The sequence below is a fragment of the Triturus cristatus genome, chromosome 2_2 (assembly GCF_964204655.1).
Source record: "Triturus cristatus chromosome 2_2, aTriCri1.1, whole genome shotgun sequence".
Taxonomy (NCBI): Eukaryota; Metazoa; Chordata; class Amphibia; order Caudata; family Salamandridae; genus Triturus; species Triturus cristatus.
Window position 1 is genome coordinate 174,331,864 of NC_140582.1, and position 17,906 is coordinate 174,349,769.

At 44.4% G+C, this 17,906-nt stretch overlaps 1 protein-coding gene across 3 annotated transcripts in view; it reads left to right on the top strand.

The window, feature by feature from the left end:
• Window positions 1-17,906, top strand: part of SMARCAD1 (SNF2 related chromatin remodeling ATPase with DExD box 1) — a 683,175-nt gene that overhangs the window by 76,892 nt on the left and 588,377 nt on the right. For all 3 annotated transcript variants that reach the window (XM_085641145.1, XM_085641146.1, XM_085641147.1), the window contains one exon: window positions 6,149-6,327. In XM_085641145.1, coding sequence (XP_085497271.1) covers window positions 6,204-6,327 — 124 coding nt within the window. In that variant the 5' untranslated portion in view covers window positions 6,149-6,203. The remainder of the gene's footprint in view (window positions 1-6,148; window positions 6,328-17,906) is intronic.

The window sequence follows — 17,906 nt, forward strand, 5'->3', positions numbered from 1 at the left end:
AGTTCGTAAAGTGCAGAAATTGGACAATCTTCATTTGTGAGTTTTTAAAAAGAAGAAAATTGTCCAAGTCATTCATTTTAATAGATAAAATACACTATCACTGGGTAATTGAAGAATAACCTGTTTTTTTCTTTAAAACCGATGTCACCGATAATTTTCCTCAATATTAATTGTTTCTGCAGTTAATCTTAACTCTACACATTCAATTGACTCCAAACTATATAATACATGGATGCTTTTTCTCCCACACTGTGACATTGTTTCTGTATGTCAGCCAGCTGCTGCTCTCTAGGATGGCCCAATGACTGATCCAAATCTATATGCATCACAACTCCAGTGCTGATGTGGGTGTTTTGCTTGGATCTTCAGATACAGCTCTTTATCTCTTTCCAATATCCTTTACATTTTGTTGCCAATATTTCCACCATTGACCTTACTTAACTTTAAGGGCTGATCAGGCCACAGGTCAGGAGAGCTAACAGGACACATCTGCCATTTGTGGGATTCCACCTGCACCACCAATTATTGCAAATGTGACTGATCTGATGTCTTTTGGTGTTTCATTTCTTTTTATTTTTTTTAATAAATACCTTTTATTGAAACAACAAAGATCTGCGTACATAGTTTTGATAATGCTGTCGAACACTTAGTCAATCAGTATACCTTTCCAACATGATCCATAACATATATATGACTTTGGTAGTATCACATGTCCTCATCCGATTTACGACCCAGCTCTGGAGCTGTACAGATGTCCCCTCTATATACATTCCATTTACCCCAAACCTTTCCCCATTTCTTTGGGCATTTTCTGTTGATAAATGTGGCCTTCTCCGCTACCATGACCATATCCATATCTCTACACCAGTTCATTACAGTCGGTACTCTTCCTACTCCCCATTTTTGCGCTATGTTTCGCTTGGCTATCAGCATGCCTGTTGTTGCCCATTGACGTTCCGCGTGGTTAAGGTCTGTTGGGCCCCAGACGTTGAGGAGGCAGCATTTGGGCTCAGTCGGAACATGTTTCTCGGTAACCTCCGTGATGGTGTCTATCACTGCCTCCCAGTATGGTGTAAGCTTTGTGCATTCCCACAGGGTGTGATAAAAGGTACCTACGGCGCCAGAGGCGTAGGCAGCATAGGTCAGGAGTTCTTCCCATCTTGTGCAATATTGCCTCTGTGTAGTAGGTTCTGTGTAGTATTTTAAACGGTACCAATCTCAGTCTAGAGGAGATTGCCACCTCCTTAGGTGATGCAATCGCCTCATGCCAGTCGTGGTCATCCATGTCTCCAACCGCTGACTGCCAGAGCTCCCTAAGTAGGTCTGTCCGGTTATTAATGATTTTTTTATAGGTTAGTGAGGTCGCTTTTTTGTGTAGATAGTCGGTAAGCAATCTGTCCCTATAAAGGTGATGATTCAGGGAGAGTTTCTGCTGTTGGGAGGGCTGCAGCTAGCGTATGCTTAATTTGCATATATCGGAATTGTTTGCCCTGAGCCATCGTGAAATGTCCTTGTAGCTATGCAAAGCTGACGACCTCTCCACTGCGCCATAGGTCCCCAACCGGGAGATGCCTATCAGATCCCATTTTTGAAAACCTTTACTCATTCCCAATGTCCCTAATTTGCCAGTGTCCCACAGTGGAGTGTGTTGTGTCAGTCTGTCTGACCAGCCCAGGTGCTCATTTACCGTGTGCCATATATATATGTGTGCCGTTGGGCCCATGAGGTCACAGGCTTTCCGTTTGTTGTAGAGCTCCCTATTGACACCCCCGTCCCCAGGGCCATTTTGTCCAGGCGATAGGCAGTGTCTCTGTCGGGTATATGAAGCCATTGATTGATAACTGTGAGTTGAGAAGCCCAATAGTACGCCTTGATGTCCGGTAGGGCTATCCCGCCATCATACCAGCTTTGCACTAGTTTATTCGCTGCCACTCTTGCCGGTTTGCCGTCCCATAGGAGAGCAGTGACCTCCGAATTTACTGCTGTAAAGTATGAGTCGGGAACTGGATAGGGTGTCTTGTGTAGGGCATATAGAAATCTGGGTAGGGCCATCATTTTAAAAAGTGCTGCTCTACCCAGTAGGGTAAGTGGCAGTGCTCTCCAATGCTTGCTGTTGCATTTCAGTCTTTGCAGAGGGGATTGCAAGTTAGGTGTTATAAACGTATCTGGATCTGATGGGACATGTATGCCAAGATATTTGAAACTATCTGTGACTATCCGAACCCTGCAGCCCTGTGGGAGACACTGGGGTCGACCGTGGAGTATGTATAATACTGACTTATCCCAATTAATGGCATACCCAGATACCGAACCAAACACTGCGCAGATATTGAGAAATGCTTGGAGGGATCGCGTGGGTGAGGCGATGTATAATAGAACATCATCCGTGTAGAGGGAGATACAATCTTCCCACCCCTCTCTCCATTTCAGACCTCAGACCATGGGATCCCACCTTCTCCAGTCCGCCAGTGGTTCCAGGACCAGCGTGAGCAATAAGGGTGACAATGGGCAGCCCTACCGCGTCCCCCTACCAAGGGTGATCTCCCGTGAAATTTGTCCATTAGCGATTACATGTGCCACCAGGTCGGTGTAGAGTAGATGTATCCAGGAGCAGAACTTCGGCCCGAACCCTAAGTGTTGAAGGACCGCAAATAGGAAGGCCCATTCCACCGAGTCAAAGGCCATTCTTGCGACTAGTGAAAGGACAGCGGCGTCTTCCTGTATTGTGTGTTTTCGACCCAGTACGCCATGAAGATGCCTGAGGTTACAAGCTGTGTTCCGCCAGACATAAAGCCCGATTGTTCCGGGTGGACCAGTTTGACGAGATGGGGGGTTAGCCTAAGTGCCAAAGATTTTGCTAAGATTTTCCATTCCGTGTTGATTGAGATCGGTCGATACGATGTGCATTCCTCCGCCAGCTTACCCGGCTTGTGAATGGCCACAGTCGTTGCCAGACGTTGATTTGTAGGAAGTGTTCCTATGTCACGACTCGCTTCAAACAATTTTAGCATATATGGGGCTATCTTCTCCGCCATATGTTTGTATAGTTCTATTTGGAGACCATAGAGTATGCAGCTCCCCTAGATTTCCTTCCGTGGCAGTGACCCTTTCAGACGTTTTCCGCATATCTGCCCGCATAAGGTTCATTTCGATCGTGACCGTATCAATTTTTGTTTCTAGGTTAGTTCCTACAGTTTGTATTGCTGCCATTATGAAACTGAGGGACGGTTCTTCCGTGGTTATGGCTTTATCACGCTCTCCACCTTCCACCACAAGCTGCCGTGGTACCGCATATTTGTCCATCTTGTTGGCCTGGACGGAGGCCGTACTCCCCATAGTGGCGCGCAATTCCCAGGCCAGGCGTCCCTTGATGGACAGGGGTTTCATTTCTTGACAACAATTCCTTCTATTTTGTATTGAATGGACATGCCTTTGAGATATCAAAGTACTGATCATCAGATCAAGCAAAACGTTTGATTGGAATACATTTTGGCTTTGAATAGGAGAACTATTGTGAAGTTCCTCTGTGACGTTGATGAATTAAGATTAAATGGTGCTCATGAACACTGTGGATGCTTTTCTTCACCTTACCCATGACTACTATTTGTGTGTCTTGTTTTCATATGGATGGAAATGCTTTCCTTGAGCACATACACATGTGATGTGCTACCTAATTTGTTTGTGGGTCTTTTTCTTTGCACATAGCATTTACTGGCAATAGGATTTCTAGGTATTGGCAAACATTTATTACTTAGTACAATTAACTTCTGCGAAGTGGATTGATTGCATGCCCTCAATTATGGTTACTTAAGTTGTAGTAGTATCTGTCACGTTCCAATTATTCTGGAGCACGCAGTGAGATGCAGACTGCGGGAGTTAGAGTTCAGTCAGTGAAAGGAGGAGCCTCTTCCTTTATACTTCAGTTACTGTCCTTGTAGGTGAGGAGTTGAGTTGAATGAACAGGACTTTCCTGCTAAGGTTGTAGTAATCTTGAGGTCAGTGAGTTCCACCGTTTACGTCCTTAGGAACACAGGATGTGGTCTCCATATTTTTTCCTTCTGAAGGATAAATAAAAGTTTGTTTGCCTTTTCTTATCACAAGTTTATTATGCCCAAAGCGGGTGGTTGATATTTGCAGGTGTCCTGGCCTTGTGCCCCAATTTATTGTATTGGAAACCAGTGTAGTGTTTTTAAAGGCTGTTTGTATGTGTCACTTTGGTCACATGTTTGTTTGATTCTGGAGCCAGTTTGAGTTTCTGTGCAAAGCTATGATAAACAATATTTAAGGAGTCTAAGGGTGTCATCACAAGGCCTTTCTCTGATCCACTGCTTTTTTGCGCTCAGGAAGGAGTGAAGAATTCCCTCGATAAGGGGAGTTGTAGATTGCTTCCATTGTATGGGATTGGATTCAAATGACACCAAGGTTCTAGAATTTAAGTACAGAAAACTGTGACGCTTCTAGGTTGGTGGGTTACTCAGATGGCCATGAGGTGTGGTCTTGTCCTTCCATGCTAAAGATGTTTGTCTTTGCATATAGAAACACAGTAATCTCGGATTGAGAAAGATACACGATCCCGACGCATGGATGTGCTTTTCCTATGTTATTTATTTTCCTTGGTGAAAGTGCATTCGAGTGTTATCCAAATAAGTTTGGAGGTTCTCCCAGCACAGTTCTAGAACCTGCAACACCGGCGCCATGTAGATGTGGAAGAGCACTGATGGCCAGGATGGCATGTGGCACTGTTGTAATGATTCAGTGGATCCAATTTAGATTTGATGGCAGCTGGGGAGGAAGGACTAAATCCATTCCAAGGTTGGATTGATGATCCAAGTCAATTGCTTGCGTTTGGTTAATAGTGTGTCCTAGTCTAAAGTGTTGTAGGCAGCTGAAAGTTCAAAGAGAGTAAGTTCTGAGTCTTGTTTTCTTCCAAGGCTGCTGACAGTTAACACTACTGACTTTTAGTTTCTTTACCCATCACCACCCTTCCCTCCCACAGTTCTAAACGAGTGTCCATGGTGCTATGGAAATGGCTTTTGAAAGCATTACTTTGTTGCCGAAGGTGTGGCTGTTGGGGTGCTTTTCCCTAATTACATTATTTCTGTGCACTTCAGCATTGCTTTGGGGAAGAGATCAGCGTTGTCTTGGTTTAAAGCCTTCCACTTTCTGAGGGGACTTGTGTTTCAAACTTGAACATTACTCAAGCTTTCTTCCATGCCTGAGGATATTCGGGCAATCCTTAATATAGGCCTGTTGCATTTGAAAATAGAATACTGCACCGGATGTGCTTTGAATAGCTCTGCAAACATTGTTTAAAAAATATAGTGGTTAAATAAATAAGCTCTCCTTACTTATGAAGAAATTTTAATCAATGACGAGAAAAAAATTCCAATGTTTTATCTCCACGAAGCACACAGGTTTGTCATGTGCAAGCTTTTACAAGACTGCACCATAGCCCTCATATCTGCCAAACGTTTGGTTCCACTGCGCTGCATAAAATGTCACGAGCATTGTTAGGCTGTTAGCCTTCAACATGAAAATTAGTAAAGAAGTCACCATAATTTCTAAATTACAATACTGAGAGGGTTGTTAATAGCCTTAGCGACATCAGTAGTAAAAACCAATTTGAATGGTTCAGGAGGAAAGAAAGGTAAGTGACTGTTGAGCTTATATCAATTTTAATGCCACCAGAACCTATAAAAGGAGGCGTGTCACTCAGCAAAGTGGGCAACTCTTCTCTAGTGACGCAGAGATGTTTGTTCGCTATTTCAGTACAGAGTGAATGGCGAAGTAGGCTGACTGGGCCAAATGCTCAGGTTATCCACATGGGATTAACTTGCATGCAGTGGATCTAAAGAGGTATCACTTAGACAGGCATGAGGTTCTCCTGAGAAGTAGTCATGGATCCGGCCCTCGTGGTCTTATGTTGAATAACACTGCTTAGTAGAAAGGTTGCATGCAGATAAGGGTTCATGGAGTGATGAATACAGAAGTGCATTGTTGTTTAAGACGTTTATTGACCACCTGACCTTGGTTCAGAAAGAACTAATCGGAGACCTCTGTATACATTTCTTATGTCCTTGCTAGTCTCTTTGTTGCTATCGGAAAGTAGTTGTTGTTTTACTCATTGTAATGTTCTGCTCCTCCCCAGGCCCGGCATTTATTATTGGTGTGTAGTCTGAATTCATTCCTGTGCCGAAAACACAATGAGTCTATTTAACCTGGACCGGTTTCGTTATGATAAGTCTAATGACAGCAAAGAGTCTATGTCCTCAGCTGGCGAAAAAGATCGGTTTGAGAACCGCCCCGCTACCCCAGATTTGGAGCAAGGTGAGAAAACTGATAAGCCCTTAAGTACATTTTGCAAAACATGTATATATTTCTTTGTAATATTTGAGGATTGGTTTTTATCTAGTTTTGTCAATGTGCTTTGTTAAGGCTATATGTTAAGGAGATGCTATGTGGTGTGGTGCAGGAGTGTATAGGAAATAAACATATTGGACAAAACATATTTAACCTATTATCTTTATACTACCCACTTCATAGTTACTTTTCTCCATATTGAAACCTTACTATATCCATTTCGTTTTTCTAAATATCGTGTGGCTGACTGGGTTTTAATAGCCACAAGTTCCTTTGCGCAGTAACTTGTTTTATAAGAAGATTACCAGTGTTCAGATAGGTGGTCCTGTTGGGTGCTTTTATCTTATCAATTTATTGACTGCTGTTGCACCCTATGTGCGAACTGGTTTTAATTATTAGTTTGCTTAATGCGCATAGACACCCTTGAACAAAATGTATTAATCTACAAATATAAGTTTAAAATTCATAACCACTACAAGGTTGAAACCAAACAAATATTACCTTAACAATAAAACAACATTCAAACACATGAGATGTTTCCCAGGTTGGTGGTCTTACCAAAGAAAGTTCATTTGAGAAAGTAACGGTGCTGCTGCTGGTCAACTAAAAGCCTGACATTTAATGATCGAAAGCTCCAAGTGGGAAATGCACTCACCTAAATAATATTGGCAATTGGGTAATAAATGTAATGTAGGGAATTTGCATTTTATTAAACCTAGGCACTTTATTTTATTAAGCATTGCCATTCCTGTCATCACCCTCCGAATTCCCTGGATTAATGGCAGCCAGCCTACTTAAAACCATTTTATGCAGATTGAGATCAGGGAACAAAGAAATATTACTGCAAGTTGATTTCAAATAGAAAGTACCTGGGTTCCTAATTATCAAATTCTCTTCAATGAGCAATCCCTCTTTATTTATTTCTAAATTTGTAAAATGCTTCTTAAATGTGACTTTACCTCTCTGGCGCTCGTACCAGAAGGTATATCGATCTACCTTGCATATTTCTATATGAAAAATATTTATTTTTCCCACCGGATATGGTGATGCTGCAGGAAAACCATCTCAAAGGCACAAAATGTGAATTCATAGCGAGGGGGGCATATACCGTCTTGGCCCATGCGGGGTACACCTCCGGCTCTAGAGGAGTAGCAATCCTGATTAAGAGGTCGCCCCCCTTCAGTGTGGCACGCACGTGGCTAGACCCCCAAGGCACATTTGTTGGGGTGACGGGGAAATGGGACAGGAGGAATGTTATTTTATGCCCCGCCAAAACTACAAACTAGGACGCTAAACAAAGTGACAGAAATATTACTAGAGACACTGGGTTCGACACACAAAAATGACGTGATGCACACACCCATCGATCGTACAGGGGATCATACCTAGACGCCCTCTACCCCACAACTGGCACGCTTTGCTGAGACACTGGGTCTAGTAGATGTCTGGCGACACCTGCATCCAGGGATATGGCAATACTCATACTACGCAGGCGCGCATAGGGTCTACTCGTGATTGGACTATGTGTTCCTCCCGAGTGGTGAAATACAGGACATACACGAGGCGGAGTAGATGGCCAGATGTTTGTCAGATAATTCCCTTCTATATGTACGTATAGGAGAATGGAACTGAGCGAGACACATGAGTTGGAGATTGTCTGCATGGGACTTGCAGAATGTGACCGTGCTCAAGGGCATTAGAGCTGACTCAAAAATGTTCTTTCACGAAAACTTAGGATCTGTGCAATCAGGGGTAGTACTCTGGGAAACGTATAAAATGGTCCTGCGAGACAGTGCACAAAACAGAGTATCATGGGAGAGGAGAAAAGATCAGGAAGAGTTAACCAAACTAGGAGCTCAGATCCTAAGCCTAGAGAGACGAAATATCATGCAGACAGACCCCCAGATACTAAGACAGCTGACGGACGCACAACATTAATACAAGGCCCTGGCTACCCAGGCGGCAAAGGCACAGGCCCAGGCGACCTTACATAAACGCTAGGATGTTGGAGACAAATCGGGTAAGCTCCTGGCATGGCTTAGCCGAAAGGAAGTAGAGGCCCGATGGGTAGTAAGCATTATAGATCCTCAAGGGATATCACAGACAAACGACAAGCAGATAGTGCAGACCTTCGCATCCTACTACAAAAACCTCTGACGACCGCCCCCTGTGTCCGACCCCTGACATCACAGATTACTTAGCGGAGATACATACCCCATTATTGGAAGAGGCCAATAGGGAGGGGCTAGACTCTGACATTACGATCGAAGAACTTAAATTGGTTATAGCCCAACTGCATCCAGGTAAGACCCCAGGACCAAACGGCCAACCAGCAGAACTCTGCAAGAGATGTACAGATCTCTTTAGTCCCCACCTTTTAAATCTCTTTCAAGAAGCATGTCAGGAGGGAGTCCTCCCATTAGATCTACATATGGCCACAATCATCCCTATTCATAAACCAGGGAAAGCCCAAAATAAGTGGGAATCCTACCGTCCAATATCCCTACTCAATACGGAGGTGAAGATACTGGCTACTATCCTTGCCACGAGACTCCGCCAAGTAATAACTACCCTGGTTCTACAGGACCAGTCTGGATTCTTGCCCAGCCGGGCGACCAGACTGAATCTGTGTAGGACCCGCAACTAGATGATGGAGGTTAAGGACCGTGACAACCCCCACCTACTCCTGTCACTGGACGCAGAAAAGGCATTCGCAGTCCACTGGCGGTTTCTCGAGGCCACCCTGATTACATTTGGTATAGGTCCCAACTTTCTGAAATGTGTGGGACTCCTGTATAAAGATCCCAGGGCTAGGGTTAGGCTAAATGGTAAGAACTCCGGAGACTTTCCCATCAGACGAGGTACCAGACAGGGCTGCCCTCTGTCCCTCTGCCCCCATTACTCTTTGCTCTCACAATAGAGACTCTGGCTTATGCGGTCCGACAACATTCTGAGATACAGGGGTTTTGCTTCAATCCAGACGATACTTTGGAAGAAAAGATCTCCCTGTATGTGAACGACATACTTTTATATATCACGCACCAGACTACCACGATTCCTACCCTGTTTCACACTATAGATAGATACGGGCACAACTCTGGGTATACAATAAATTGGCACAAGTCAGTGATATATAGTCCAGGCAACTTGACCACATGGCCCACACTCCCCGGGGCTCTCCAGATAGACCACAGCGGGTTTACCTACCTGGGCATTTATCTCACCACTGATGGGGACCTTTGCTACCGGAAAAACATTAAACTCGCACATTTTACAGAAGATGCGCAGGGATGGAAATCGCTTCCACTTACCACTCTAGGCCGGGCCACTATGTTTAAAATGATTACTCTGCCCTGATTTCTGTATGCAATACAAAACACGTACTTACCCCCTACCTTGATTAACCTTCCGAGAAATAGAGGCTGAGCTACGCTCACTCCTGTAGCTGGGGAAATAATCCAGAATTGCACTATGTACCTTACAACGCAATCAATATAATGGAGGGATATTGCTTCCTGACATAGAGGCCTACTACTGGGCGGAACAACTAACCCCAGTGAATGAATGGATACATGCACTGGGGGATCATACCACCTACAGATTAGAGAGGGAAACTATGGCCAGACGTACCTGTCTGCACTATCTATACGGAGGCAGAGGCAAGGGAAGACTTCTCCCGGCCACCCAAGCTACGATAGAGGCGTGGGGGAGAGCAATGAAGGCAATGGGGTGGGATCCAAAACTTACTAAACAGACGCCCCTATGGCACTGCACCTGGCTAAAAGGAACACAGAAGTTGAGAGGATTTGGAGGTTGCGATGACATAGCTATCTCCTATGGTGGAGATAGCTATCATGGACAAAGGTAAACTCAAAAGCTTCCATACCCTACATCAAGACTTTGCACTCCAGACCTCCCAGTTCCTCAAATACGCTCAAATTAGACACGTGTGGCAAGCAGAGAACTTAGACGATTCCCCACTGCTGGATTAGGCGCCATTGGAGGGGAGACTGCTCCAGGAAACATACTCTTACCAAGGCTGTATCACTCGCATACCGGACCCTAAATAATAACACACCAGATAGACTGGGCAAGTTGCGAGCTACCTGGGAAGGAAATTGGGGCACACTCGAAACTATAGATTGGGAGGCAGCCTTGATGCACCATAGAGAGGTGGCAATTAAATCACTCCTTCGCCTCATTCACTACAAAATACTCCACAGAGCCTATTGTGACCGAGCCAGACTACACAAAATGGGACGAGCAAGTGAACCTAACTGCCAGAGATGTGGACATGGGGAGGGCGACTTTTACCACACCATTTGGGAGTGCACTAGAATACAGGCCTATTGGGGGAGAATATTGCAGGAACTGAGCAATGTACTAGAAGTTGTTACCCTTGGACCCTAAATTTATATTGTTGGGAATTCCGGGAGACGTGGACGGTCGCCAATCCTCTTAACTACATTAGCACTGGTAGTGGCAAAAAGGGATGTAGCGAGAAATTGGGGAACCTAAACGCTCCATTACTCCGAGAATGGAGAGCAGAGATGGACATGTATATGGCAGCTGAAAGGGCCACCTACAAGGCAAGGGGGTGCTCTAAGAAATTCCACAGGATATTGGGCAAATGGAGGAAATATTATGGCTTTGATGTTGTGGTGGGAGATGATTAGTTGGATACCAGAGGGATGCTCCTCTCAGGCTCAATGACAGGTAAAGGGTCCCTAGCATCTAGGGGAGAAAGAAACCCCACGGAACCACGATACGACTATGTGGGCATTTTAAAGTTGATCTCTCAAAAGGCTGCCTTGGCTATAAAGATGTACTGTTTGATGTATGGCTTACTAATGTACAACACAGCATGACTGTAACCGATTTTGCTATGGTTTGTTTTCTTTTGTTTGCAAAAAATATAATAAAACATTTTATTTTTTAAATATATATTTGTTTAAACCACAGGCATGCCAACCCTCGGAAAATTGAAGGGCTTTAATGCTATCCTTAAATTATGTAACAGTAGGTCAGTGCTCATGATTGACTAAAAAGTAATTGGTTGTTGCTTAACCAGACACTCCCAGGAGTAATTGTCAACTTTAAGTCAGATGGCTCGAATCATTCCCTATTGTGGAAGGCCAAGAGCCGTTTGCAGTGTGATGCCCTCAACAATAGAAACAAGCTTAGGCAATGTGAAGAGGTCTGGCTAATAACTGAAACTGATTCATCAGTGACCGATGAGCTTAAGCATTCAAATTGTGCATGCACTGATTCAGTTTTGCATTCATCCACTTACCCATCCATAAAACGAAAACCCAAACTCAACAAGCATATACAATATAAATTAAAATAATAAAAGTAGAAAAAAGAAAACGTGCAGTCGCCTGAACATGGCAGGCATATGTTGCGATTAAAATTAACATCAAATATAGCAGGAAGTGGCTGTCTTGCAGTGATATGGTGCATAGTTGTTTTTAGGTTCCAACATGGCTGCCACGTTCAGGAGCACTGTATTGACCACTTTGGAGCAGGAAAACAATAAGACACTGCACAGTAAAAGCCCAAGATAGTCACCAAGTAAACATAATGGGTGGCCCTCCTGGAACAGTTCTGTAAATGGGCTACCATTGTGCGGGTCCTAGGTGGGCAGCATAATGCTTATAAACATGGTTGCCATCTTCTTATGGTAAAGAAATGATACTTGGTGGATGGTTCATTCTAGGATGACTGCTTGGTTTATAAATAGTGGCCACATGAAGTGCAATGCACAGCAACTGGAACGACAAGTGAATGGGCCGGTAGCAGTATCTGGGGAGCTATAGAACACTACAGAATAACTAAATACAATGAGAAGAAGACAATTAATGAAAACTGACCTAAAAAAGGAGAAGTGGATAAATAAAGGACTGGTCCACCATCCCTGACCTGAAGCACACTTATTTTTTGACAATTGTGCGCATGAGATCAACATGCTGTCATAGAGCAGTAGAGCCAATCATACACCCCATTGTCTGTCAAAAAGGGTAAACAAGACCAAGCCCTTGCCTACTACATTAATTTGAGAGTTTCATGTAACAAACTGTCTATCTATATGCTTCAACACAGTGTAATAACAATCCATCTCTAAAGGCCTATAGCCTTTTAGAGCCCAAGGCTATAGACCAGTCAGGCCCACAGCCTTTATGCTTATTTGTCGCCATGAGAAACTCGAGCCTGCTATATTGAGGATAAGCTTTCCCACAAGGCGCAACCATCAAATTATAAACATGTACAAAATCGCAGCTGGACAAACAATATACAAGCCCTTTTGCAAGGCCTAATAAGGTATCAACAGTGCAATACATCTATCTTCCTCCTAGGTTTGGAAGAGGGGAGATCCAAATCCCTGGCCTAGTAAGGTAAATTGTGAGATTCATGTACCGGAATATCTATTTATGTACTTTAACACTGTGAAATAACAATAATCCTAAAGGCCTGTTGACTTCTACGTATAGTTTTGACTTGATGTGAGGCCAACAACCTTTATAATACATTTTCACAATAAAAAGATAAAACCTATGGCATACCTTTTCCTAATGAACCAGTTGGACCTATAGTCTTCATTTTCGCTTGCCTCCTTAACCATCTCAGGCCTACTGATTTAAGCATAAACCTTCCCACAAGGCACCCAGCATTCAGTCATAAAATTGAGAATATATACAAAATTACAGTAGATTTCGTGGAAAAAAATATCGGTCTACCTGTTTTAGCACAGTGTAATAACAACCCACCGTCAAATGCTAAACAGCTGTAGCAATTGTTTTTAACTATGCATACATCATGCCTACTATCTTTGTCATAACATTCAAAATTTAGAATTTCCGTGGTAGATTTAAACTGCGTTGCTCCTGCGCACCAGTAGGTGCTACTTTGCGGCTCCATGTTGATTTCATTCTGGCCCGAAAGTGATGCTGGAGCTGCATATATGCTCCACTCCCGCCCATCAACCTTCATTTATTTCTTACTGTGCCCTCGTATCTGGTGCTCATTTCCACTTTTTCCTCCTCAATTGGTGAGTCTTTTTCTCAAGATTTAGCTTTTTTTCCGGTGTGCAAGTGAACTATATCCCCTGCTTAAACGGGGGTTAAACCTTGTAAGGAATATCACAAACAAATGTCTGTGGCAGACCCCCACGAGGCGTGCCTTTTGGTGTTTGGTTTTAGGGCATGGCCTGGGAGAAGTGTGCAGTTATGAATCCAAAGGTATTCCGGGAACATGAAGCTATATGTCTCTGAACACTGTAAGAGGTCACAGAAGTCCCGCTCCTGATTGATGTCGAGGGTGCCTACCCTTTCTTTCTCTCGGGGCTGTTCCTGTGACAAGTCTTTGTCGCTGTCCAAGTCTTCCATGTCGTCGAAGTTGTAATGGAAGCACAAGTAGGCCAAGTATTATTTAGCCCAATCCCATCACTCTAGATTGGAGAACTTGCAAGAACGTTGGCATGCCTCTCTGTTTGACTCTCGATGCCCCGCCAATTAGCCTATTCAACAATTGATCCTGATATACCCCAAGTTTCCAGGGCCATCGGTGACATTGCGACTGGTTAAGGTCTTTATAGATGCCATGTTAATCTTTGGCACTCTTCCCTCTTCCTCTGATGCACCATTGGTCCCAAACGATCCACGGAGGCCACAAGCCAAATTACTATCGTCTGGTCCGCCCTCAGTGCCTTCTGTGCCTTTTGAAATCATTTTAGGTTCCACTCGAACATGTAAACAGACTTTCCGTCCAGCACCAAAATCCACCCTAGTCCCTTTGACATTGATGCCGGCTCCGACAACACTACTGAAGGAAGAACCTGTCTAAATAGTCCTATCTGACACCGAGCTAATTTCATCTTGGCCGCGATCAATGTTGTCCTGAAGCCGTACCAGAGCACCTGTTTCTAGTCCAGTCTGACTCAGACAGAGCCATGCTTTTACCTCAGAACTGCGGCCTAGAGCTCCAACAACTTTTTGGTTCTGACTCTGATCCGAGTCAACCAGCTTTTGAAGAGGGCAGTGGGGATGATGGGGATTATTTTCCCCTACACTATGATGATGACAATCTGTTCAAGGATTTGAAGGAGTCCACTTAGTTGGACACTTTCTCAGTCCCTGGGTTCTGTTCTCTCCCTGGGCCACCCACAGAGGAGAGTGCCTCCTGTAATGAGATGGGCCACAGAGGTATGGTAATAAGCTTACAGTTAGCCACTATGGAAGTCAAAACAAATGGGTTGCCAGACGTTTTGCAACCTGAACAGATGTTCTCTGAGCGATTACTACCTGTCAATGAAGCCCTGGCTAACTCCTCAATGGGCAACAGGTCTGCCTTTTTACAGTCCACTTGTGAATAGACGGGTTACCAGGCATCACAGGCCAGCACCAGGTGACCCTGACTTTTTGAAACTGCACCCTACACCAGAAAGTCTGATGATTCAGCCTTTTACCAGTAGATTGAACCCCAATGAATTTCTTACGACTTCTCCAGACAGAGTCAAAGAGAATCGGAGTATTCAGCAAACAGATGTTTTCCTTCGAAATCCTAGCCTTCTGGTCAGACAGTGCCTTCTGTTTGCTAGGAAGATATTCCCATGCTTTTTGGGACGTGGTGCATGAGATCTTTCCTGAAGTCCCTGAGGAGTTTCGGCAAAAACCTGTTAAAAACCATCTTATGGATGGTCCGGATTCTGCCAAATATATTATCCATTCTAGACTGGACACTACCAACCGCTTGGGTAGAGCAGTCTGCACTAGGGCAAAGCTTTGGCTTCACTCTTGGATGAGATCCATGGGCTTCCCTGGTGTTGTGCAGGTCTCTTTGATGGATATACTATTCGAAGAATATCGCTTTTTTGCTGAGAAGAACAATTCAGCACTGGAATACTTCTAAGAAAGCTGGGCCACAGTGTGTACTTTGAGCCATTCTACTCCATCAAGACAGTACTGTCAGTAATTTCGCCCGTTTCGAAGCTACAATAGAGGATTGGTGAACTGCAACACCAAGGCCCATTGTCTCCAGAAAAGACAACCTAGCCTTTCGAAGGCAGGAATCGAGCAGACCACGTCCAGGTAAGAAGGCGCAGAACTTCCCAGGACCCCGCTTCTGTGGCAGCTCCCTCCAGGTGGCTTTTTTAAAATTGTTTTTATTATCATACAAGTCTAAAGAAAAACAGTGTCACAACTACTACAATTCGAAGAGAGAAGGGGTGGGGGTACCGAGTAGGAAGAGGTCCATGGGCAAGGAGTAACTGGAATGGGTAGGTGGGAATCGCACGGTATCACAATAGTGTAGTATATAATGGCAATCTTAATTATTATCCCTATCTACGTTAGTCCAGATGAGGCACATACAAGACCAGCAACCAGCATGAATGTAGTAGAGTGCTAAGGCATGGTGCAGAGAAACAAAGGAGCTCAGAATGCCAGTTGGGTGTGCAACAAACACCCGAGTACATAAAGTGCGATATTCCTCCTAGACTAGATAAGGAAACCTTCAGGACCCCCGGAGTGTGTCTTTCAGAGCGGGGTGGAGAGTAGACCCTTGGGCGCATGAATAACAGAAAAGATTCCCATATGTCCTTGGGGCGGGATCGTAAGTAAATCGGTTCCCAGAAGTGAGATAGCTGCTCTTAGCAATATTGAACATCCCATAGCCAAGCCTTGTCAGTGGGAGCAGGTCACCGGCCCCTGTTCATTGCCACTCTTCATTTGGAAGGAGAAGCATGGCGATAAGCTGGCACTCACACACTGGCACTTCTTTGTTGTAGCCCAATAGGCTCACCAGAGGTCTGTGGAGGGGTAGATGCCCAGTAACAGTATGGATGGTTGAGAACACTTCCTCCCAAAACTCTGCGACCCTTGGACATTGCCAGGTAAGGTGTATGAAGGAGGCCTGCCTGCAAGCCACTTTAGTTTGCCCTTATTGGCACATGGCCACCCTGTGTGAGCCAGATCAGACATTTCTAACAAGGGTGGCAAAAAATAACATCTGACAAGGGGTGAACCTTCAGATCATCCAACTAGGATATGGTTTGCAATTCCTTTATGATCCACTGCATCTTCCACCCACATCAGAGTGTCTTTCAGAGGAGCACTTTTTCATCTTGCTCCAAGAAGGTAAGGCTAATTTAACCAAAGGGGCCATAGAAACCGAGTCCCCATAAGACCTCCTCATCTGACATCCTGATATGTTGCATTGGCCACCAGTGCCCAGAAGTGTAACATTTAAGGCCCTATTTATATCTCCTAAATATTACATTTGGTTGCGCCTTTGATTTTTTTTTTTTAACAAAAGAGATATCCCAGCTGAAGGTTAAGTCATGCGCTTCGCTCAGCTAGAGCCAACTTGCTCACAGTCCTCCAATTCAAGAGAGCGCGGACTGGTGGATGTGCTTTTTCTGTCTAAGTTGCCTAGTAATGGAACTGTCTGCTACCTGTGCTGTGTTCCATTGATAATGTTCTGACTTTCAGGAAAGCACTTAAAACCTGGCTTTTAATTGATCACCCTCACAGTTCCTCTCTTTTCTGAGCATAGTTTAGATTATCTGACCGAGACCATGTTTTGCCGTCCTGAAAGGGTTGCAGAAGATTCTCTGGTTTCTGCCATTCTCTGCTCAAAGGACGGTAATCCAGACACTTAGTTATGTCAAGACTGGACTAGGGTAATGTCCTTTATCTGGGGGGCGAAGAAAGCATCCACCAGACGGTTACAGGTGGTCCAGAATTCGGCCGCCAGAATGCTATATAGACTCCCAAAAAGCGAATCATTCTGGCACCTTCTTCGTGGTTTAAGGTGGAAAAGCAAATTAATTTCTAAACCTTGTGCTACATGCAGAGAGGAAGATCAGAGGCCCGCCCAAGATATCGGCACACATTTGCTACACCTTATCATCTGGCACACCCCTTGCCCTCTAGTAGACTTTACCTCAGCGAGATTCCTAGAGTGAAACGTACTCTCATTGGAGGCTGATTTTTCGCCAAGGTCCCAAGTTGTGGAACACCCTCCCAGATTCACTGCGAGTCCGTTCCTCGTTCACTATCTTACGCAAACAACTGAAGACATGGTTGTTTTAAGCTAGTGTGACTTGGATAAGATCCAACCTATTGTATAAGCACCGTGAAACCCCCTGTGGGTAGTTGTGTCACTATAAAAAATGCCATAAATAAAATAAACATTTTTGGTAACAGTTTTGGTCTACAAATGAAATTAATAATGTTGAAAAGGGCGGAGGGCGTTGGCATATTTTAGATCGCCGTCCTCCAAACATTTCTTGTTTTTAAGGTCAAATTCAGGATGTTCGTGCAGGCCCAGGTTCTGTATGTCCTAGATTCAGGTGACTGGATGGGACTTTGGACCTGCAGGGCTACTACGTTTGAGTACCTGTCCTGAAGTCCCACAGGTGCTACTTGCGGTTCAGAGTGGGCCAGGTATATTTCCAATTGCCGTGCTCCTCTTCGACATCAGCAGTGCCCCATAGGTGTTCACAAAAATGATGGTAGTGGTTGCAGCACACCCTCAGATGTTGAGAA